This window comes from Mercenaria mercenaria, chromosome 10 (genome assembly GCF_021730395.1).
Source record: "Mercenaria mercenaria strain notata chromosome 10, MADL_Memer_1, whole genome shotgun sequence".
Taxonomy (NCBI): domain Eukaryota; kingdom Metazoa; phylum Mollusca; class Bivalvia; order Venerida; family Veneridae; genus Mercenaria; species Mercenaria mercenaria.
Genome location: NC_069370.1, coordinates 81127288 through 81152918, shown reverse-complemented (window position 1 = coordinate 81152918; position 25631 = coordinate 81127288). Strand labels below are relative to the sequence as shown.

At 38.3% G+C, this 25631-nt stretch overlaps 1 protein-coding gene across 1 annotated transcript in view; it reads left to right on the top strand.

Annotated features, from left to right (window-relative positions):
• The first annotated feature begins 1313 nt into the window (after nucleotides 1-1313).
• Nucleotides 1314-25631, top strand: part of LOC123561149 (uncharacterized) — a 38689-nt gene continuing 14371 nt past the window's right edge. Inside the window, exons 1-4 of the mRNA XM_053517021.1 lie at nucleotides 1314-1423; nucleotides 22402-23153; nucleotides 23417-23476; nucleotides 24784-25176. Of these exons, the coding sequence (XP_053372996.1) occupies nucleotides 22511-23153; nucleotides 23417-23476; nucleotides 24784-25176 (1096 nt within the window). The 5' untranslated portion in view covers nucleotides 1314-1423; nucleotides 22402-22510. The remainder of the gene's footprint in view (nucleotides 1424-22401; nucleotides 23154-23416; nucleotides 23477-24783; nucleotides 25177-25631) is intronic.

Below are 25631 nucleotides of genomic sequence, written 5' to 3'. Positions count from 1 at the left end.
ACAGAGCATTTCATTTCTGACTGACAGTTGCATTAAACAAATTAATTTTCTTTCTCTGGACCGCTATATACTGAACCATGTTAAGAGCTCTAAAGTAAATATCATGACTAACCTTGAATACTTCTGTATTTTTAATTGTTATACTGCCTGATATTTGTTTTATTTATTTTGTTGGGTTTGAAGTCGCACCGACACATTATAGGCTTATATAGCGACTTTCCAGATTTGATAGTGGAGGAAGACACCAGGTGCCCCTCCGTGGATTATTTCACCACGAACGGGCACCTGGGTAGAACCATAGACCTTTCGTAAGCCCTGACTTAAAAAACGCAACGCCCTGAGGGAGGCTTGAACCCACATCGACTTGGCTTAATCACTTAGCCACGGACCAGAGGCCCCCTATTCGATATTTACTTAGATAAATATTTTTTATATTCGTGAATTTTCAGATATTTATTACCATTACAGGTCGTGTCTATTTTATGGCAGAGCGTTACAGCCAGATATGTGTTATTTATTAACTGGAAAGTTCGAGTTACTGTGTCGAAATGTAACCAAGCCGATATTTCGTGATACCAAGTTGAAATTTCGAGTTGAGCAGTTCCTAACAGCCAGAGTATACATAGATATATAGGTATCAGCAGTGATTAGATACCTTATGTTGACCTCGGGTAGTCCTAAAGCATTATAGTAGATGACTGGGAGAAATTCCCTCTTAAAATATTACTATTTCAACATTGTTTAAGACCTGAAGTTTTTTTTTACCTAGTTTGTACCCATATTGCAGGAAAAAATATAGACAAAGTTCCGGTACCTAGATATATCTCTAGATTTTAAGCAAAGATCATTAAAGGTAACTGGGTAGTGTTAGAAATTAGAATATTTCAATATTTTTACTATTTTAACCATGTTTGGAAGGTTTACGACCTAGTTCGAGCCCCTACCACGAGATTATACTATACATGGAAATATATATCCTGGATACAGTTTGAAAATATGAGTAGTTCTACAGGCTAGGGTATATCATACATGGATGTATGGTACATGCTGACTACAGTATATGAAAGTGTAGATTTATCCATTTTACATTTTTATTATTTAAAAGTCAATAAAAAAAATAGCCCATTAACATTTTTGGCCTTTGGCAGACGGAAAGACGTTCAAATATAAGGCGAGAGACTAAGTAGAAATTCCTAATTGATAAATAGCATACACCTGGCACTAATACACCCCCATACTATTTAAATCCATACATGTTTTGTAATTTGATACTTACCATGTAATTTGTCATGCAAGACAACAGCGCTGGGTGTCTAAATATATACATAATTTCGTGGAAAAAGTAGTCCCAATATTCTACTTTCAAAAGATGAATGCAAACTTCAGGAAACAGTTACTGAAAAATGGACTTAAGTAGTCTGCGGTATGTTGAATTTCATTTTATAGTACTTTTATTAGTCGTTGCACAAGAAGTAGCTAAAACAATACAATGTTTAATATCGTAAAATTAAAACAGGTAGGGTTTTTAAAGACCAACAACGACTTAGTGACCTACTGTTTTCACCCACAAAAACTTAATGAAAATCATTCTTTAATATAAACCAGATGATATACAGCTGTAGTACAAGTATTCAGGTGGACAATTTAGACCCTTCCTGAATAAATGTGTTTTGACAACTTAATCTGCAAACTTATACATTCAATCTGTTTTCAGCATAGTTTCAAAAATATAGATGAATAACTATCTTAAACTGTAGAAACAAAATGTGATTGAAATTTAACTGAATACAATGAGTTCTGTACATATTGCTACAATAATTCAATAAAAAGTCAAGACATTACATTGTCTTGGCCTATTCAGTTAAGTTGGTCTGCAGTTTGCAGTTCGCAGTTCGCGTTTCAAACACTGCCCTGTGAACTATTGACAAGAATGCATTTCAAAATTCGAAGCCCATAGCTTTGTAATCGAATTTCAAACTGCAGACCAGTTTGCATTTCGCGAATCAAATTGCAAACTGTAAACTGGTCTGTAGTTCACGATTCAAATTTCAAGGCGCAGTATGATCAGCACTGCGCTTCGAATTTCAGACTAGAATGCATTTCACAATTCGATGGTCATGGCTTGGAATCGAATGACAAACTGCAGAGTGAGTGAGACTGGTTTGCAGTTCACGATTCGAACTGCGAACTGCACGCTGGTCTGCAGCTCACGACACAAGGAATGCTGCTTTTTTAATTTTAGTACTAAGTAGTTGTTAAATAGAGTTTATGGTTCAGCACTCCCTCCATCTCCATTAGAATTGCAAACTGCCGGCTAGTCTGCGGTTCGCAGTTCACGATTCGAATTGCGAACTACAAACTGGTCTAGAGTTCACCTCTGTTAGACACGATTTAGAATGAAAGTATATTGGAACGTTACTCTTTTATACGCCCGAAAGGACGTATTATGTTACACAACGTCTGTCCGTCTGTCCGTTATCAATTTCGTGTCCGCTCTGTAAATCTTGGACCCCTTGAAGGATTTCAAAGAAGCTTGACACAATTGTTAACTACATCGGGATTACGTGCAGAGCGCATGTTCCGGATGGCTGGCTTCAAAGTCAAGGTCAAACTTAGGGATCAATAGCCATATATATGAGTGTGTTTCGTTTCCGCTCTGTAAGTCTTGAAGTGCTTGATTGATTGTAAAGAAACTTGGCACAAATGTTCACCACATCAAAAGACTACGTGCAGAGTGCATGTTCTGGATGTCTGGTTTCAAGGTCAATGTCACACACAGGGGTCAAAAATCATCGCTCTGTAACTCTTGGACCCCTTGAAGGGTTTCGAAGAAACTTGACACAAATGTTCACCACATCGAGACGATACGCAGAGTGCATGTTCTGGATGGCAAGTGCAAGGTCAAGGTCACACTTAGGGGTCAAAGTCCATACCATCGGGCTTATACTGCTCCACATTGCAAAGCTCTTGTTTAATACCTAGTAAGTGGTTGCTAGATAGAGGTTAAGTATCTGCAATTTCTGTTCCTCCATCAGAATTGCAAACTGCTGGCTAGTATGCAGTTCTGTTTCCGATTCTAATTGCGAACTGCAAACTGGTCTGCAGTTCACGATTCAAAGTGAAAGTACAACGAGTGTTACTATTATAATTTAAGTACATAGTAAGTTGTTGTTAAATAGAGGTTAAGTGTCTGAACTTACTCCCACTCTATTAGAATTGCAAACTCTATTAGAATTGCAAACTGCCAGCTAGTCTGCAGTTCCTAGTTTCCGATTCGAATCGCGAACTGCAAACTGGTCTGCAGTTCGCAGTTTGCAGTTCACGATTCGTATTGCAAACTGCAAACTGGTCTGCAGTTCACGATTTAAAATGAAAGTATCTTGGAACGTTACTCCTATAATTTAAGTACTAAAAGAGTGGTTGCTAAATAAATGTTAATAGTCTGTACTCCCTCCTGATCCGGCAGGTCTGCAGTTCGCGATTCAAATTGCGAACTGCAAACTGGTCTGCAGTTAACAAATCAAATTTTAAATTGTAGTCTGATCAGCACTGCCCTGCGAATTGAAATAGAATGCATTTTACAATTCGATGGTTGTGGCTTTGGAATCGAATGGCCAACTGCAGACGGATTTGCAGTTGACATGCAATTCGAACTGTTAACTGCAAGCTTGTATGCAGTTCATGATTCAAAACTTAAGTACAAGGAATTTTACTATTATAAATTAAGTACTAAGTAAATAGTTGTTAAGTAGAAGTTATAGGTCAGCACTCCCTCCCACTCCATTAGAATTGCAACCTGCCGGCTATTCTGCAGTTCTCAGTTCCGATTCAGGATGTAAGTATATTTGACCGTTAATCTTACTTTTTAATACCTTATAAATGGTTGCTAAATAGAAGAAAAATGTCTGCACTCCCTGTCCCTCCATTAGAATTGGAAAGCCCCGGCCAGTAGGTATTTCTTTCTTTCCGGTTCGAATTGCGAACTACAAACTGGTCTGCAATTCGCAGTTCAGGATTCAAATTGTGAACTGCAAACAGTTTGCAGTTCACAATTCGAATTGCGAACTGTAAACTGGTCTTCAGTTCAGGATTTAAAATGAAAGTATATTGGAACATTACTCTTACATTTTAGGTACTAAGTCAGTGCTTGCTAAATAAATGTTAATGGTCTGCACTTTCTCCCCCTCCATTAGAACTGCAAAGTGCCGGCTAGTCTGCGGCTCTTAGTTTCGGGTTCGAATTGCGAACTACAAAATAGTTTGCAGTTCGCACTTCGCAGTTCACGATTCAAATTGCGAACTGTATACTGGTCTGCTGTTAACGATTCAAATTGAAAGTACTAGAAATGTTGAAGGTCTCCAGTTATTAGTTTCCGGTCTGCAGTTCACAGTTTGCAGTTCATGATTCAAATTGCGAACAGTAAACTGGTCTGCAGGTCACAGTTCTCGAAGTTCACAGTTTGTATTGCGAACTACAAAATAGTCTGCAGTTCGCAGTTCACGATTCGAATTGCGAACTGCAAACTGGTCTGCAGTTCACGATTCAAAATGGAAGTATATTGGAACGTGGAACGTTACTCTTATACTTAAAATACCAAGTTATAGTTGATAAATAGATGCTAATGGTCTGCACCCCTCCACCACCCCCGCCCCAAACGCACCCCTTCATTAGAACTGCAAAGTGCCAGCTGGTCTGCAGTTCTTAGCTTTCGATTCGAATTGCGAACTGCAAACTGGTCTGCAGTTCGCAGTTCACGATTCGAATTGCGAACTGCAAACTGGTCTGCAGTTCAAGATTCAAAATGAAAATATATTTGAACGTTACTCTTATACTTTTAAGTAATAGGTCAGTGTTTGCTAAATATAAATGTTAATAGTCTGCACTTCCTCCCTTTCCATTAGAACTAGAACGTGCCGGCTAGTCTGCAGCTCTTAGTTTCTGGTTCGTATAGCGAACTGCAAACCAGTCTGCAGTTCGCAGTTCACGATTCGAATTGCGAACTATCAGCTGCATGGTCTGCAGTTTACGATTCAAAATTGAAGTATATTGGAACGTGGAACGTTACTATTATACTTAAAATACCAAGTTATAGTTGATAAATAGATGCTAATGGTCTGCACACCCTACCCTCACCCCAACCCCCACTCCATTAGAACTGCAAAGTGCCGGCTAGTCTGCGGCTCTTCGTTTTCGATTCGAATTGCAAACTGCAAACTGGTCTGCAGTTCGCAGTTCACGATTCGAATTGCGAACTGCAAACTTGTCTGCAGTTCAAGATTCAAAATGAAAATATATTTGAACGTTACTCTTATACTTTTAAGTACTAGGTCAGTGTTTGCTAAATAAATGTTAATGGTCTGCACTTCCTCCCTCTCCATTAGAACTGCAAAGTGCCGGCTAGTCTGCAGCTCTAAGTTTTCGATTCGAATTGCGAACTGCAACCTGGTCTGCAGTTCGCAGTTCGCACACGATTCGAATTGCGAACTGCAAAGTGGTCTTCAGTTCACGATTCAAAATCGAAAGTATATTGGAATATTACTCTTACACTTTAGGTAACAAGTCAGTGTTTGCTAAATAAATGTAAATAGTCTGCACTTCCTCCCTCTCAATTAGAACTGCAAAGTGCCGGCTAGTCTGCGGCTCCTAGTTTCTAGTTCGTATAGCGAATTGCAAACTAGTCTGCAGTTCGCAGTTCACGATTCGAATTGCGAACTACCAGCTGCATGGTCTGCAGTTCACGATTCAAAATGGAAGTATATTGGAATGTGGAACTCTTATACTTAAAATACCAAGTTAGTGTTGTTAAATAAATGTTAATGGTCTGCACGCCCCCATCCCCTTCATTAGGACTGCAAAGTGCCGGTTAGTTTGCGGCTCTTAGTTTTTGATTCGAATTGCGAACTGCAAACAAACTGGTCTGCAGTTCGCAGTTCACGATTCAAATTGCGAACTGCAAACTGGTCTGCAGTTCGCACTCAGTCGAGATTCGAATTTCGAACTGCAAACAAATCTACAGCTCACAGTTCACTAGTCTGCAGCTCTTAGTTTTTGATTCGAATTGCGAACTGCAATTTGTCTGCAGGTTGCAGTTCACGATTCGAATTGCGAACTGCAAACTGGTTTGCCGTTTACAGTTTGCAGTTCACGATTCGAATTGCGAGCTGTAAATTGGTCTGCAGTTCGCACTCAGTCGAGATTCGAGTTTCGAACTGCAAACAAATCTACAGTTCACTGGTCTGCAGCTTTTAGTTTCCGATTCGAATTGCGAACTGCAATTTGTCTGCAGGTTGCAGTTCACGATACGAATTGCGAACTGCAAACCGGTTTACAGTTCACAGTTTCCAGTTCACGATTCAAATTGCGAGCTGTAAACTGGTCTGCAGTTCGCACTCAGTCGAAATTCGAATTTCGAACTGCAAACAAATCTACAGTTCACAGTTCACATGCTTAAACAATAGTTTATTTTCGGTATCCCGATCTACCCTAAATGTTTTGCTAGACCCTAAATGTTTTATGGCTCTTCAAGTTTGTAACACAACTGCACTTTTAATGTTTTAAACATAATCAGTGAAGTTCAAAATCAACTTACTGATGCTCTAAATGCATAACACCCTTATTTTTGATAAAAAAATACCTATCTTCCTACACTACTTTTAGGATGTTACCGGAAACAAACATTATTTAGTTCTTACTATTATAAATTAAGTCCTTAGTAAGTGGTTGCTAAAATGAGCTTATTGGTATGCACTCCCTCCCTCTCGATTAAAATGGCAAACTGCCGGCTAGTTTGTGGATCTCAGTTTCCGATTCAAATTGCGAACTGCCAACTGGTATTCAGTTCCCAGCTCAAAGTTCACGACTAAAATTTCGAACTACAAACTGAACTGCAGTTCAATATTCAAAATGAAAGTATATTGGAACATTACTCTTAGGATTAGAGTTTAGTACTCAGTAAGTTGTTGCTAAAAAGAGGTTATGGTTCTGCACTCCCTTCCCCTCAGCTGCAGTCACTTTATCCGAATCGAAATTGTGAACTGTAAACTGGTCTGGCTAAGAGACGGCTTCGAATGTGTCATTGCTATGCACAAGGTATATGAAAGCACCAGTCTGTCTTTTCACAAAGAGTCTGTATCTAAATACACGATTTCTCTCTATCTGTTCTGGGGGATTTATCTCACTCTTCCTCTGGTGAGATCGTTCTGTGTCAGATGACTTTCGCGACCTGAGTGGCTGCATGCGTTTGCGCTATGTAAAGCGCCTTTTAACGGGTTTATGATGAAAAGGGCTATTACTGTCGCAAACGAGTTCACTTCCATGGGGGGTAGGTGGTCTACGAATGTGCACATCGCAAACTATATATCAAAATGTTTGTAAGAGTCTTAAGTTTCCAAAACCAGTTGATGCCAGAATGCAAGTGGTGGGCAAAGTGCTCAAATTCAAGATGGCCGCCAATATGGCCGCCGAAAATTAAAAATCATACTATACATATTGACTGAACAATATATTTCAAATTTAAAGGCATCGTCCTAGTCTTATACTAGTTTCTGTTGCAGAATAGATAAAAACATAGTATATTTCATCTTTAACTAAATTGAAATAAATTCTTACAAAATATGATGGATTTTGCATACAAAATGATCAGAAAAATTGTTGTTTTACATACATTCTTTTAATAATTCTACCACTTTTAATTACTTGATTATATTTTACAAGTTTTATGCTTTATAATGTTCAGAATTTCATAAACTGTATCATAAGTATTTGACATGACAACTTTAAATTAAATTATTATCTGTTAATCCAGCAATCAAGGGCTAAGTAAACAGCTTAGTGGGTGGGGTAAATCTATGTACACTTACATAAAATATGTGTAATACTTTAAAATTCATATCAAGTAAAGGTGCAGGTTTTTATGCCCCCGGCATCTACTGATGCGGGAGACATATAGTGATTGTCCTGCCCGTCCGTCTGTCCGTCCGTACGAGGTTAACCAGATGGGACCTTTAAGTCTAGCATCAGTACCCTAACTAGAATGACTTGATACTAATGCAGATGTAACCTGTGTCCATTCCTCATCTTCAGACATCACCTGACCTCAGTTTGACCTTGACCTTGAACTTGACCTCGTGTTGGACTTAGGTTGCTTTGTATCGACAAGGATGCCACCGGGGCCATCAAGCGTTCAAGCGTTTATTCAACGCAGCTCCTTGTTTAATGTGCAAATTGTTTTGTTTTTTTGACGGAACAAATACGTGAAAAAGAACTATTACATGAATAAAATGTGTCATATATACCGACATATATACCGACATAATTGGTGTGGGTAATCAGTAAATGATGAAATATATAATTTTCACATTATGACACGGTTCGATCTTTAAGTAAACGTATGTTTGCTAAAAGTAACTAAAACAGGCTGAAATGTAAATTCAAAGATTAAAACAGCATTTAATAGAATATTTCTTTAGCAATTACATAAAATACTGATTTAAACTTATTAACTGTTTGCTTGTCGTTTTCTTGTAAAAAGAGAATGTAAAAATGATTAATATACAACATACGTAATAATGTCTTCACATTTTATGTTCAGTTGTAAGCTTGTGAGATATGATAATATCAGTAAAATATGGAATACTGCTCTGCAATGACATCTTTTTAAGATTTAAATAAATAACCTTTACAATGTAATTAAATTCTAAAAAAAAAACAACTTATATTGAACACATATTGATTGATATAAACTGACACAATATGATTTAAGTAATCTACATGTAAGTCATGGTTTTGGAACAGCAACATCTTAATTATATTTATTTGTTATTTAAGAAAGCATATGTTTTCTCATACTTTGTAGTAATTATAGCAGAACAAAATGTAAAAAGCCTTAAATTGAAGAAGGTCTTTGAGAACATATGCAGGAAGCTATCTGGGCACTTCTTAATGGGGTATCTTTGTATACGTCAAATACGCACAACTCATACATAAACTGTATTTGCGATTTAAAGTTTACTTGTAAGACGTAAGTAGTTTCTGTAAAAAAAAATGCTTACTTATATCTAAATGAGTTCATCTTTGGGATCGCATTATTCAGAGGGACAAAGCCCCCGCCTCCTGTATGTCTGATCCAGCAATGCATACATCTTCGAACCTTACGGGTGGCACGAGGGATCATACCCCTTACCGGAATACAAATGAAATTAGTTCATCTTTGGTATCGCATCATGCGAATATTCAGAAGGGGCCAAGCCCCAGCCTCCCGTATGTCTGATCCAGCAATGCATACATCTTCGAACCTTACGGGTGGCACGAGGGATCATTCCCCTTATCCAAATACAAATGAAAAGAGTTCATCTTTGGTATCGCATCACGCGAATATTCAGAGGGGCCGAGCCCCCGCCTCCCGTATGTCTGAGTCAGCAATGAATACATCTTCGAACCTTACGGGTGGCACGAGGGATCATTCCCCTTATCCAAATACAAATGAAAAGAGTTCATCTTTGGTATCGCATCACCCGAATATTCAGAGGGGCCGAGCCCCCGCCTCCCATATGTCTGAACCGACGGGTCAGCATCGAACCTCAATACTGGCAAAGTGTGCCAAAATCCTGCTGCATATAAACCAGTTCTGACTATGGCATCAAGAGGTACTGGGGGACAAGTACGTGTCTAAGTAGTGGTACCATGGGGCAAGTACCTCCGCCTGGTACGAATACGCCCTCATCAGCTTTTGTGTCAAGTTATCTTTTGGGTGGTTCCGGGGAATGTGCCCCGCAGCAGGGTACAATTGTACCAGCATCCAAGTATATGCCGCTTTATCCTATGAGTGGGAGTGGGGTACTTGACCCTCATCATGGTACAGCTGTACCAGTTTTGGGTACGGTACAGGAATCTAAGGCTGAAATATGGAATAGGCTGTGTCCGCCCGACATAAAACAGTCCACTTTGGTACAACCACCCAATTATAGGGGAGGAGCAGGGCTGCAGGGCCCTACAAGTGGTTCAAATGTGCCAGGAACTGTGCCCGCACTACATCCTACAGGTGGCACTTGGGATCACTCCCGTCTACTTGACGGGGGCCAGAATGCTATTGCTAGATAACCCTACCATATGGATAGCACAGGCGACCACCCCCTCCTATTGACACAAATTTACCCGCAACAGTTTCTGCACCAAACCCACAAGTTGCATTTGGAATTATAATATCCGTCCACCTGATCAAAACGCTCTGGTCCGACCAGCCTACCCTGTGGTTGACACCGGGGTTCAGGCCCCTAGAATTAGTAAAACTGTACCGGTTATGGCTCCTGTACCACATCTCACCGGTGGAACAAACGGTGGTTCAATCCTTTCCACATGGAGCTAGCGACCATGTTGTTGCAAAAACACCCTACTGTATGAGTGGCACACTTAGTACAAATATACAAGCTCCCTCTCGCGTAGCGCAACCCAGGGGTAGTCATTTGTGTCAACCCCTGGCACCCGGAATGGGTATCGTTGGGGTTCAATCCATTCCAACCAGTATAGCAGGGTCAGTTCTGGCCTCAATCCCAAATACTACAGTTGTTGCACTGCCCTCTTAACATACGACTGCGTCCTTTGCGCAAATGACCGCTAATGTATCTTTAGTGGCCTCGACACCATACACTATGACTGCTTCAATGCCACCTGATGCCGTGGCTACTCCCATGATCCACACCCAAGCTTATGCAAATATGCATGCTAGGGCACCGTTCCAAGTGCCTGCCACAAGGGCACAGATCTTACCTAGGGTAAATGAGTCGTTTGCGCTCAGATCATGTACCCTTGGGGAGGCTCTGGTCTGTTATATTCGGATACAAGAGATACAACCCCTTATGAACATCAAGTGAGTGCTGTGGCTCAAGCCAATTTACCAACCAATGGTTCCATCTTGAATCATGAAACCTGGGCCCCAAGGGGCTATTGGGGACTCAACAGCAGGCGCCTTATGTGCTCCCCAGTAATTCTGGTTTGCAAGACTATAATAGCTCGGGTGTGCGGTTTATGAACCAAAATGGGGTTGCCCCCGCACAACCTTCTGCAAGATCAAAAGAAAATTCCAAAAGAGACTTTAAAGGGAATTCCTATAGTTTTTTATGCGCATATTTCTGGGCAGCCGACACTTTCTATGGAAAACTGAACTGAAGTCAACATTTGTTGAAACATGTTACAGACAATCTTAAATATGAGGAATTTTGAATGAAATAACATTTTTGATAAGTTATATCAGTAATCAAATGTTGATACTGGTTTATGTTGTATTGACAAGTATCATGCCTGACAGGTATCTTGCTATTTTTGTGGTTGTGTTTTCACATCGCATTTTAGTACAAAGACAGTGTTGTTCATATAATGTAAGATAATTGACTTAGTACTGATAAGACAATATCACCTTTCAGATTATTTAGTATTCAATTATAGAAAGAATTAAGAATTTTTAAAACTTTTTTGTAACTTTTAGCAGACATACATGTAACCAATTTGGCCAGGTTCGCGCCATTTCCGTCCGAACAGGTGTTGTATTCTAGCGGTCTTAACATAAAATTTAGCCTGGTGACCCATACATTTTTAGCCATTTTTATGCTCACAATACAATTATCTATACACAGGAAGAAAAAGAAAAAATTCTATGAAAGAGTTTTTTCAAAATTAAAAAAAAATATTCCTCACTATGGGTATTTTTCATTGAAAAAAGTTCACAAAAGTAAATATGAAACAATATTTTTTTTCATTTGTACCCATTATTGTAAGGATAGAGTGTTACAAATATGATTATGATATCAAATAAGTATATAATAAAATCTGTAAAAAGAAAGAACCGTATTGTGCTGCCTGGATGTATATTTTGGTTGGTATTTATAGAAAAGCAGAAAATAATGAAATGTTGAAAAATCGCTGGCAGTTTCAGCAACAGTGGGTGTGTTCAAAACAATTTTTCACAAAAACAAGCCTGGTGACCTATTGTTTTTATTTGTTCATTGTTTTCAGCACAAATTTTCCTATCATATATGTGAATTTAAAAACATTCTATGAAAGGAAAAAAACTGTAGGAATTCTCTTTAAGCTGCCAAAAACTGCCACCATATGATGGCACCTCAAAACTTCCGTCATAAGTTTGAAACATATGCACGTTTTAAAAAGTGGGGGAAGAACAGAGCAAATTTCATATAGAATTGAACCTTTCCGGGAAGGCAGGGGAGTTCTTCTCAAACTCAATCAGACGTAGGTCTAACATCTCGAATGCAGAACTAATTATAAAATTGGAATGGAATTTTGGGGATTTCACCCCCTCCCGCCCACACACACACACACTGAAAGATATCTAGTCCAACTTCAGTCTGCTACACAACGCCCGGATGAGAGCCTTGACGATTGGTCAGATAGGGTGTTAGAATTGGCCACTGAGGCATTTCCATCCGTTGCCCAGCCATTGATAGAAACACAGGCTGTAACCCGTTTTTGTTATGGAATGCGGGACGTAAGTGCAGCTGAACATGTGAACCATCTTAAACTAGATTCGGTACGCTCGTGCTTAGAACGTGTTAAGGAATTTCAACAGTGCCATAATGCATTACAGGGCAATCTGTCTCCGCATAAGGAATATCCAAATATTAGGGCTAATAGGGAGTCAATTCCCAGACGTTCAGAGAGGCTTGCCTCCAGTACAGACTCAGATAGTCCAAGTCCGACTATTATTTCTAAAGTCGTTCCAACCCCAACGCAACATGCCCTCTCAGAGTTACTAAACAGTATGATTAAAGTCCAGGAGACCGCTAGCAAAAGCCAACTAAAATACCAAGAAAACGCTACTAATCAGCAGACAGATTTGTTGAAAGCTATGTCTGAGCTTACCGCCAAATTTGATCAATCATTGTCTCCCTCTCCGTATAGTCCTGGAAGAAATAAGTCCCGGGAAAACTGTCCGGATTGATCAGGTATTCCTAGTTGGAATGGGGGAGGCTGCTTTAATTGTGGGGGAAGTCATTGGCTGAAGAATCGTATTTTGCCTAGATCTCCAGAGAGATGCTTTAATTGTCAGGGAGATCACCTGCGAAAAGATTGGCCTGAACTGAAGGAGCAGAGTGATTCTTCGTTTGACCGGAGGGTCACTTTTCAAGAGTAAGCAATATCTCAAATAGGGTAGGGTGTCCTCCGTGATGATCACGGTAGGAGTCTTAGTTTTTATATTTATATTTTTATGTACACAGGGGTAGTACCCTTGTAAAATTTACATGATGTAGGTGAAATTTTACAACCGATCAATTCAGAATATATAAGACAAGGGAGGTTACACTTGTAATTGTATATAATGTACATGAATTGCCTATTTTATGATTGGTCATTTTGGAATGTATTACAAAGGGGAGATTACCCTTGTAAATTTTATATGATGTAAGATATTAAACCAGGGAGGTAACCATTTTTTATAGTGTATCTTCCCAATGATCTATTTCTCCCTGCATTTACCACATGGTTGGCAGGGAATGTCCAGGCCATTTTGAGTATTCACCAGGTCACCTACTGGAAATAATTAATTCCCGATAGTTTGTTAATGCTGGGGTCGAATGCTCAGTATTTTGTCCTATGGGGGTTTTCAGATTTGGCAGCCCACATTTGTTGGGCATTTTGTCACATGGGGTTTTCAGATTTGGCAGCCCACATGTGTTGGTCATTTTGTCCATGGGGTTTTCCGATTTGGCAGCCCACATTTGTTGGGCATTTTGTCCTATGGGGTTTTCAGATTTGGCGGCCCACATTTGTTGGGCATTTTGTCCTATGGCGTTTTCAGATTTGGCAGCCCACATTTGTTTGGCATGACTGCCCAGACAGTGGCAGAAATTATTGGATGGTGCATAACGGTTGTTTTGACCCTCACAGCCAAAAGAACTCGGGCCCTTTATTTCCATTGGAAGAGCAGTTTCGTTATTTCCTGTAACTTTGGTGTAAGGGAAAGTTTCCCTTGATCTAAGTAATTTAATTAAGCAGTGTTTATTCACTGTGTATTTGGTGTAGGGGAAAGATTCATTTATTAGATATTTGTATATGAATATTTACATTTATAACCTATATCTGGTACGGATGTACATACCTATGTTCTGTTTCGTTATTTTATAAATGTCCAAAAAATATTACAGTTTACTCTATAAATCATAATAAAATTAAATAATCAACATATGTACGACTGTTGTAACGCAAAGAAATCAACAAGCTATAGCATATTCTTCAAAGGTGTTGCTGCCGGTATAAAATATAAGTCATAGCAAAAACATTGCGGCAGCCATCTTGGCGGCCATTACTTTTTAATAAACTTGGTACGTTTCGTCTAAATATATATTTCGTACTTTATACATTGTTTTGATAATGAAACTATAGTAGGATGTATACAAAACTGAAGATGATTATCAATTTAGTTTTTATTTTACCTGTTATTAGATATACATTGTATTCCATATTGAATTGCCCCACCCACTTATAAATATATATATTATCAATAATTTGAATGTATCCTTTAACAAAATAATAATGTTATTACAATTTATTATCACTTGTTCAACACGGGATTGCATTGTGTAAGGAACAACAGTAAGTAGAGGAATACAAACAAAGTATATTGACCGTATGTTCAAGAAAATAGTATTCATCACATTTAAGTCCATATAAAATTGGTACAAAATGTGTCAGAAAGTTGTATTTCATATCGATAAATGCATATAAGTTTGCAGATTTATAACTTTAACATTTTTATAATAACTTCAAATTAATTTACAACAGTTAAATGCTTTTATTTTGCAATTTTTTGCATTGGGTATCATTTTCATGTATCAGCGGCCATCTTGAATTTGAGGACTTTGCCCAGTGACTAGAAACTGGCATCAGGCAGTTCTGAAAACTACATTTTCTGACGAACATTTTGGTATGCAGAAGTTGATGTGCACATTCATAGACCACCTACTACCAGTTTTAAGCTACTTATTTGGCCATATTTGCAGCATGATATGTATAAACATGGTATAATAATAATAATAATTTCATAATAATTGAAATCAGAGTCATATACATTATATGTTTTGCTGTTTCGGAATAAGGTCAGTAATTTGGTCGAAAAAATTTGTTCGTGGTATATTCGAAAGAAGTCCATAATAAATAGAACCTAATTTACCCAATTTTATTTGCGCACATTCGTGTAGAACGAGTGCTTTAATCAATCACACTTTTGCACTACTGGAATACATTCTACATGAAATGAGACGGTTTACATGTTCATACAGCCCACATGTCAAGTTTTGCAGATCGAAACTGGAAGTAGGTGTTTATTGTGCGGACGAGAGCAAATATGCGCCATTTTAAGGGTAGCAGACCACAACTTACAGGCATTTTACTAGGAACTATTCAATCCCCCATTTTCTTTTCACTGAAAATTCAAGGGAGATGCGTTGTTTTCTGTCTGTCTGACTGTCCGGGTTGTCACAAATTTTTGTTAAATTCTTAAGCGCGGGTCTTTACAACTTGTAGGCAATGACCAACATATAATGTAGCTTTTCATTTCGTTGGTACATTCCACTAGGATTATTTTCGACATTTTATAGACTGAATCTGATTTCTCCAGCTGCCATGTTAGAACTTTAAATTTCTTTTTAACCACGACTTTTTAGTACTTTTTTGAATTGCAAACTGCAGACCAGTTTGCAGTTCGCAATTCGAATCGTGAACTGCGAACTGCGGACCAGTTTCCAGTTCGCAATTCGAAACGGTAAGTGCAAATCGCAGACTAGCCGGCAGTTTCAAATTCTGATGGTGGGCGGGGTGGAGGAGAGCAAATCCATAACCTTTATTTAGCAACCACAAACTTTGTACTAGAATTAAAACAGTAACTCTCCTATAATACTTAGATTTTGAATCGTGAACTGCAGACCCGTTTGCTGTTCGCCATTTCAATTGTAAACTGTGAATTGCAGACTGGTTGACTGTGTGCAGTTCTTAGGGGAAAGATGTTCATTACCTCTATTTGGCATCCACTTATCAAGTACTGATTGATTAAAGTAACGTTCCAATATACTATTATTTTGCATTGTGATCTGCAGACCAGTTCCAAGTTCGCAATTCAAATCGTGAAATGCGAATTGCGAACTGCAGTCCTTTTCCAGTTTGCAATTTGAAACGGAAAATGTGAATCACAAACTAGCCGACAGTTTCTAATTCTGATGAAGGTAGAGGGAGTGTAAACCCATACCCTCTATTTAGCATCCACTAACTAAGTACTAATAAGAGTAACGCTCCCAATACTTACATTTTGAATCGTAAACTGCAGACCAGTTTGCAGGTCGCAATTTGAATTGTATTCTGTGAACTGCAGACTGGCCGACAGTGTGTAATTCTTACGGGAAATCGGTGGTTCATTACCTCTCTTTAGCAAACACTTATGTAACGTTCAAAAATACTTTCATTTGCAATGTGAACTGCAGACCAGTTTGCAGTTCGTAATTCGAATCTTGATATGTGAATTGTGAACTGCAGACCAGTCCGCAGTTCGCAATTCGAATCGTAATCTGAAAACCGCAGATTAGCGAACTCAAATGGACCAATAACCTCTATTTAACAACCACTTACTAAGTTCGAAAATTATAATAGTACAATTCCTTATAGTTTCAACTGGAAACATGAACTGCAGACCAGTTTGCAGTTCGTATAGTTCGTACCGCTAACTGTTGATTAGTCTGCAGTTTGACAGTCGATTCCAAAGTCATGACCTTCGAATAGTGAAATGCATTCTAGTCCACAGTTTGCAGGGCAGTACTTGTCAGATTGCTCTTTGAAATTTCGTTCATAAATTGTAGACAAACTTGCAGTCTGCAATTCGAACTGCGAACGACATACCAGTATGCAGTTCGCAGTTCAAATTGGTCACTAAGTATCGCAGACTGGTCGGCAATTTGTAGTTCTAATTCAGGGCTGGGAGTGCAGACCTATAAATTCTATTTAGCAACCACTTATACAGTACTTAAATTATAACATACTTTTATTCTGGATTGTGAACTGCAGACCAGTTTGCAGTTCGCAATTCGACTCGGAAGCTGAGAACCGCAGACTAGCCGGCAATATGCAATTCTTTTGGAGGATGGGGGAAGTGAATTCCCATTACCTCTATTTAGTAACCACTTACTTAGTACTTAAACCCTAACCCTAACCTTTTGATATATTTTCATCTTGAATCGTGAACTGCAGACCAGTTTGCAGTTCGCAATTCGAATCGTGAACTGCCAGCTAAGAACTGCGAACTACAGACCAGTTTGCAGTTCGCAATTCGAATCGTGAACTGCGAACCACGAACTTCGAACTACAGACCAGTTTGCAGTTCGCAATTCGAACTGGAAATTGAAATATGCAGACCTAACAGAGGAGGAGGGAGTACAGACAATTAACATTTATTTAATAACAACTATCTTAGAATTTGATTTATAAGAGAAACGTTCCAAGATATTTTCATTTTGAATCGTGAACTGCAGACCAGTTTGCTGTTTGCAATTCGACTCGTGAACTGCAAACTGCAAACTGCGACCAGTTTGCAGTTCGCGAATCGAATCGGAAACTAAGAACTGCAGTCTAGCCGCCAGTTTGCTAGTCTAATAGTGGGAGAGGGAGTGCAGACAGTTCGCAAATCGAATTGGAAACTGAGAACCGCAGACTAGCCGGCAGTTTTCAATTCTAATGGAGAGAGAAGGAGTGCTGACCCATAAACTCTATTTATTAAACAACTACTTACTAAGAACTAAAATTAAAATGGTAGCATTCCGGCCTTGCACTTTCATTTTGAATCGTGAACTGCAAACAAGCTTGCAGTTCGCAGTTCGAATCGTGAACTACCACCCAGTCTGCAATTTGTCATTCGATTCCGAAGCAATGGCCATCGAATTGTAAAATGCATTCTAGTCTGCAATTCGCAGGGCTGTGCTGATCAGCTGCACTTTGAAATTTGAATCGTGAACTGCAGACCAGTTTGCAGTTCGCAATTCAAATCGCGAACTGCAAACTGGTCTGCAGTTTGAAATTCGATTCCAAAGCTATGGGCTTCGAATTTTGAAGTGCATTCTTGTCCACAGTTCGCAGGACAGTGCTGATCAGACTGCACTTTGAAGTTTAAATCGTAAACTGCAGACCAGTCTGCAGTTCGCATTTCGAACTGCAAACTGCAGACCAGTTTGCAGTTCGCATTTAGAATCGCGAACTGTGAACTGCGAACGGCAGACCAGTTTGCAGTTCGTAATTCGAATCGCGAACTGTAGACCAGTTTGCAGTTCGTAATTCGAATCGCGAACTGCGAACTACAGACTAGTTTGCAGTTCGCAATTCGAATTGCTAACTGCAGACCAGTTTGCAGTTCGAATCGCGAACTGCGAACTGGGAACTACAGACAAGTTTGCATTTCGCAATTCGAACTGGAAACTAAAATCTGCAGACCTAACAGAGGAGGGAGTACAGACAATCTTTAACGATTTTTCAATGCTCAACATATTCACCGTGTTCAACCGGCAACGCCAATTTACGGTACTCACGCGTAGTACGAGGTATTGTACTATTTAACTGACCTGTCAAAACATGCTCCCGGCTTTAATGTTTATCTTACATAGGCTTGAACAGTAATAAAGTGTAAATGATTCTGTTGGACCCCCGAAAAAAGCCTCTCTATGTTGTAAGGGAGATACCATATCAAGCTGTTCTATAAATGTCCTCATTTCATTGTTTTCTTTTAATTCTTTTTTCAAACTCAGACTCACAGATAGATACATAGGTGTAACCAAGCTCTTCTATATATTTCTGTTTTGTCTAAGTATTTTGATATAGCTCCCCCATGGTTAGTTATGTCTCTCCCTACTTGGAGAGAGATATTGTTTTTGCTCTGTCCGTCCGTCCCCGTCTCACTTCATTTCCGATCATCAATAACTGGAGAACCATTTGACATAGAACCTTCCTTCATAGGGTGGAGTAGACGACCACTATTGTTGTTTAGGTCACTCCATTAAAGGCCAAGGTCACAGGGACCTGAAAATGGAAAACCATTTCTGATAAATATCTTCAGAACCACTTGACCCAGAATGTTGAAACTTCATAGGATGATTAGTCATGCAGAGTAAATGATCCGTATTGATTTCGGGGGTCACCCTAATAAAGATCAAGGTCACAGGGGCCTGAACATGGAAAGCCATTTCCGATCATTAATTTGAGAACCACTTGACCCAGAATGTTGAAACTTCACACAGAGTGATAGGACATACAGAGTAGATGACCCTTTAGTTTTGTGGGTTACTCTATTAAAGGTCAAGGTGGCAGCGGACAGAACATGGAAATCTATTTCCAGTCTATTACACGAGAACCATCTGACCTAGAACCTTCACATTTCATAGGGTGATAGGACTTACAGTTTAGATGACCCCTATTGTTTTTGGGGTCACTTCATCAAAGGTCAAGGTCACAGGGGGCTGAACATAGAAAACTATTTTCAATCAATAACCTGAGAACTACTTGATCGAGAATGTTGAAACTTAATACGATGATAATAGGACATGCAGAGTAGATGTCCCCTACTGTTTTTGGGGTCATTCGATCAAATGTCAAGGTCACAGGGACCTGAACATGGAAAACCGTTCCAAATTCATAACTTGAGAACCACTAGTCCCAGAATGTTGAAACTTAGTGGGATGATTGGATATGCCAAGTAGATAATTCTTATTGCAGCCAACCATCAGTGTCTCTTTGACTTTCGCTCCTATCCACTATTGACTTCTTGCCTATACGACAATTAGGGGAAACATGCGCTTTCCTACAAAAGCATCTTCTAGTTTATTGACAGGGTTTACCGTTGAACTTGAATATAGTTTTGGATTACCATGCCAGCTAGGTCACCATGGAACTCTTAAACGACTTTCTGGTCTCCTATTTCTTAATAACCATCTACTCTGTAAGGTCTAATTACCTTTTCAACCCCATTTCTAGAATGCAGTATACAAATACCTAGAGCATGAGACTGGTATTTAACCCATTGTAAGGCTTTCATAGATTGAACCTGCTCGGGACTGTAACTATGTGTAGGAAGAATGATACCAATGGTGTTTTCTTTGAGGAAGTTTGTTCTAAACACTGTTTGATAAGCGGAGACAATGGTAATGTTCTTCCTAATGGATCAACTCGGGTAACTTTGAAAAAGTCAGCTCTAAATTTGAGACAACATCGTCTGGGAAAACCAGCGTGGTCATTGCAGCCTATACAACAGCTCAAGCTAGATTAAAATTATACTCTTATTTAGAAAAGCTAGGACCCCCGAGCGTTGTACGCGGATACCGATTCTGTTGTGTTTACATCAAAAGCAGGAGATTGGATGCCGTCGGTAGGTGATTATTTAGGTGTCCTTACAGTCGAAATATAAGGAAATCATATCAAAACATTTGTGGCTAGCGGACCAAAACGTTATGCGTATCAATTAAAAATCCAGTTGAGACTGGTTAACAAACATACTGCAAAATAAAAGGCATTACTCTGAATTTCAAACATCAAATGTCAATAAATTTTGAAACAATTAAGGACATAATTATTAGCTCATCAAACCAAGTTGTAACTGTGACAGACTCTCAAAAAATATACAGAAACCGTGATCAAGCTATGCTTTTAACAATGGTTCAAATGAAAAAAACAATTGATTATGTTTGATAAGAGAGTGAGTGATGGTTGTATATCTTACCCGCGTGGATATTGAGTATGTTTTAATACTGTGATGTATTTTTAAATAGAATATTATTTGTACAGTAATAAAAATGAATATTACAGCATTGTTTGTTATCCTTATATAGCTTCCAATATCTCAGACTTATCCCTCTCACAAAATGTCTTTCAGCAAAGTTTAAAAATGGAGGTCAATGATAATAACGTCATTCCGTTCAAATGAGTCCCATCCCGAAAATTGAGTGCACCCAATCTAAGATGGCGGCTTTATATAGACAAAGAAGGAAAAAGGTGGTCTAGAGAGATGCTACTAAAATATGTCAATGCGTAGGTCAGAATGAAAACAATCAAGACCTTCTTGTTATTTATCGTCTAATTTAGGACGTGTCGCAGGGTCAGATACCCACTTTATTTTTGTATCTGTCCATTGTATGATTTATGTATTGTCCTTTGGTGTTGTCAATGTTAAATGTCTTATCATCCCATATTTCCAGTATTCCTATACATTTCCAATACATTCAATCATCTGTCATTTTCATTTTCAGTTTAATTAACCATGGTGACGGGCCTCAAACATATTTGACTTTCCCGCACTCCTATGTCACGCATGCGCACTTCAGTAAATAGAAATACATGGTAGTTGAAGCCATTTTTCTTCTCTTGTCTTACGACAAATTCTTAGTGCCACTTTGCGTGCCTTTACAGGTAATTGTTGATTTCATTCATTGTATTATTCATTTGTCTTTCATTTCATATCATATTTGTATTGCATTCGCTTGGAAATATGGAATTATGCACTTCAGTAAATAGAAATACATGGTAGTTGAAGCCATTTTTCTTCTCTTGTCTTACGACAAATTCTTAGTGCCGCTTTGCGTGCCTTTACAGGCAGATGACCCACAAGTACTCTCCAACCCAGGGCGTAAGAACCCAGACTACGACAGACGGTTTATCGTTCTGCTATAGTATTTAACCACATGGGAAACGCCCCCGTGGTCCGATTCCTACGCATCTGAACTCTGAACCGTGGTAAATTGAGATGATAAACCAGTCGAAGGCCTTGATTATTTGTTAAACGTCACCACCACTTTGCCGAATGGACGGTCACACGAAAAGCCGAGGTGGCAACTATATGCATCGTCGAACGTTTTTTTTTTTCAGAGAGGACAAAAATAGCGATGAAAAGTTATTTATAGCAGGCAAAATATTGTTGTTGATGATGTTATTTTTGAAATAATGAAAAAGATGATAATGATAATGCGATGCTGAATATTATCATTGCCTTCAATGATCCGTCATTCACCAGTATAATAGATGATAGCACATACACTTTAGAATCTGATTCGTATATAAGCAAGAGAGCCACGATAGTCCAATATCGCTCGCCTGTTTATTATAATTATATATATATTGTGATGCAATGAAGGTTATAATATATTAATACAATGCAATACATCAGTTTTAGATATATTAAGGGCGCAAAACTCTAGATTTGGTCTGATCTAGCTTATATTCAAATTTGATTGAATTTTACGAGTAAACGCTATTTCCTCAAAGTATTATCAGGATTGGCAAGGAACTGATAAGGTGCAAGTATTTATTCTTATCTATCAGACTAATATGTGTTTCACAAAAAATGCTTTTTTTTGTAGAATCTGCGGTATTTTGCAGGTCTTTGTAAAAGTGTTTAATCATGACGAAACAAAGGTTTACAATCTATCTATGGCAACGGCATTTGAAGGACGCTAAAGCTATAGCAGTATGCTTTTGTCTTTAAACCATGGCGACCGCTGACAACACGAGGCACCTCCGATACCTTCTCCTCTTTGGAGAGGGAGGGATATTGATATTGCGGGCAGTACTTGAAAGAGGGATTACAAATTCGGGCAAAACACTTGATGAGCTACTGCAAACAAATAAAAGACATTTTAATAGAGTTGATAAAAAACAATCTGAGAAATTGTTCCCTCCAAATGGAATTGTGGACAGAGATACCTGGGATATATCATTACTATGCACAGTTATCTTACAGCTTTTTGGAAATAGTCTGACATCAGACGAACGTGGTGGCATAAGAACACTGAGAGATTTACGAAACCATTTAGCACATTCTGCATCATTTTCAAGGGATGAGGAGGCATATAATGATGAGAGGCGAGATGTGGAATCTATACTTATTACTCTTAGTAATGGACTTGATCGTTCTGTCCACGATGCATGTCAGGATCTCATACAGAGGTGTGTTACCGGTCCTCTAGACATGCAAGCAGATACAGAAAGAGTAAAAGAATTAAGTAGATATGATGAGAAATTTTCAGAACAATTTAGAATTCTTACAGAAAGAGTTGAAGGCATTGCAGAAAGGGTTGAAAACGTTGAAGAAAAGGTTGAATTCATTGCAGAAAGAGTGAAAGAACAAGAAGGTAATACAATAATGATCAATAAAAACAGTTACTTCTTTTTCCATTGAGGCCAGTAGCACAATGTATATTATTGTAGTAAAGTAATTGTAACAAAATAGAAGTTACTAATACATTTTGTATTTTTAAACGATGTTAGAATGTGTCTAAGGCTCATTTATTTCGCGCATAAAAATATAGATAGTACACATTTCCGTTTAATTGTTTTCCACAATATTATACTTCATCTACATGTACTCAAGAAATCTTTTTTTTCTGTTTTCTAGATCTAACATTTTTCCTACGAAATATGGTACGTGAAAATGCAGATTTCCATGTATTTCAAGGTAGGGTTGAAACTTTGTAATGTATAGATAAAGTAGTATTAATTATAAAACGACGTGTAGATATAAATTTTACAAAACTGAATTTCTTTCTATGAACACATATCTCAAACAGAACAATACATTTTTCATAAGAATGATAAGCAATTATAGCAAAGAAAAAGAATATTTGATATTTGACAGGAATATAGCCTGAAAGCACATTTCCTTCCGTCCATTAAAATCTGCAAAAGCCAAAGAACTATATTGAATTAAGAGCCTGGAAGGTGAGGGATTCAAATCTCTGCATATGTTAACGTACAGAATAAGGTGTATAGTCGCTATTTTGCAGAACATTAAAATAAACTATTTCACAGTTGCAATTTCCTTTAACATCATTATCTTTATTGAAAGATAATGAAAGAAAAATTACTAGCGCTTCTATAGTCATTCTTTTGTTTTCTAATATTCGAGACATTTAAGAGGATTGTCATCATTTTACCATTCCAGATCATTCTTTTTTTCCGGCCGTATTTACCTTGAAGTTCTCTTCATTCCTGTGATTATCTGGGATGAAGGTCATTTAGCAGCTGATTAAAACTTAAAACTTACATTTTGATTGATGGATGAAAAATTCCACAGGATTTCGAATGGAATAGATCATATTTTTTTAAGGGGTGTGCAGGATTGTTAGACAGTATAATCCGTTGAAAGACTCCTGTCTTGCGGAAATAGCTTACGTCATAAACCTGAATCCCCTCAGTAGTGAAACTGCGATAGAGTACGACTACAAACCTTCTGATACGGATTGATCTTCCGCTAACTCGTCCTCCAGTCAACTCGTCCCTATTTTGGTCATTTGGAATCCCTTGACGATTTTAAATTGGCCATTTCGACCCCCAGTTTTCGGTACCTTTTTTTAAAAAAATATTTATTGTCAAAGTTTCCTAGATTATGAATAATATACTAGTAATTACGATATAATTATAATGTAAAATATGTGTTATGTAAAATATGATCTAAATAAAACAAAACTTGAAAATATTACTTTAAAAACTATATTTTGTTTTGCTATCGTGCAGAGTACATGCACGTTTCGTAGCTTAAATTGTGCATTGGCAAATGCGGCCATGTATCTTTAAAGGTACTTCTTGCTAAAATTGATTCCACTGATGATACAGACCGGAGATACACCTAAATAACATAAACAGAAAAGTGGCCGTCTCCTGTTCTTTATGTAAGGCAGATTTTCGCTGTCAATGTATGTAATACACGCTGTGAATGTGTTTTGGGCGAAGATTTTCATTAAATGAATGTTGATTGTTTTGTAGTGCTCAGAACAGTTTTGACTTTGAGGGGACCAAATGCTCGTCTTACCAGCCTTGGAAATAAAGCAATCTTAACAGTTTTTACGACAGCTTTGAAACGAACCGGGGATGGAGAAAATCTTTCAGAACTAGAGACAGAAGTTATGAATATTTTAGACGAAATTGAAAGGTGCAATGGCGTAAAGGTTGGAGAAGCAGAGAGCAAGTGTGTCAAGATATCAATGCAATGCCGAACTTGCAGCGGTCTGTTGGAACTGCTTGAATACTTGCAAGGAGATGCATTTAGAAAACGACTTCTTAATTTGATACTGGCAGTGGAAGAAATGTTTAAAGGTGTTTTCAATGTAACCTTTGAAATCGAACGTGAGAGTTTGAAGGAGATTCTTCATTCACTCCGTAAGTTCCTCTTACTTTATAAGTTTCTCTTACAAGGTTAAAATTAAAAACTAACAACAGGTAGCATCTATCGGTCAATGCATTTACCTTACTATCTCGATGTATTACTTTACCATCGCAACCATGCGAAATTTTAGCATCGCTTAATTACACGATTAAAGTAGGCGTAACATATTAACGGTCTTACTTTAAGTCTGTTGTAGTGACCGGATCCATCATACATCTTGTCATTAACGACATACAAGGAACACATTCGTTCCATGGTTAATTTTCACAAGTATCTCTTGTTTCACTGGCTTTAAATTTTCTGTAAATATGATGGTAACTTAAAATTCAGGTTTTTAAGGTACAAACACCAACTAATGCATATCCAGTAACAATGTTCATACTGGCTATTTTACGTCATGGACGGATGTCTCCGCTGAGGCATATTCATTAAAGTGTGTGACCAGTGT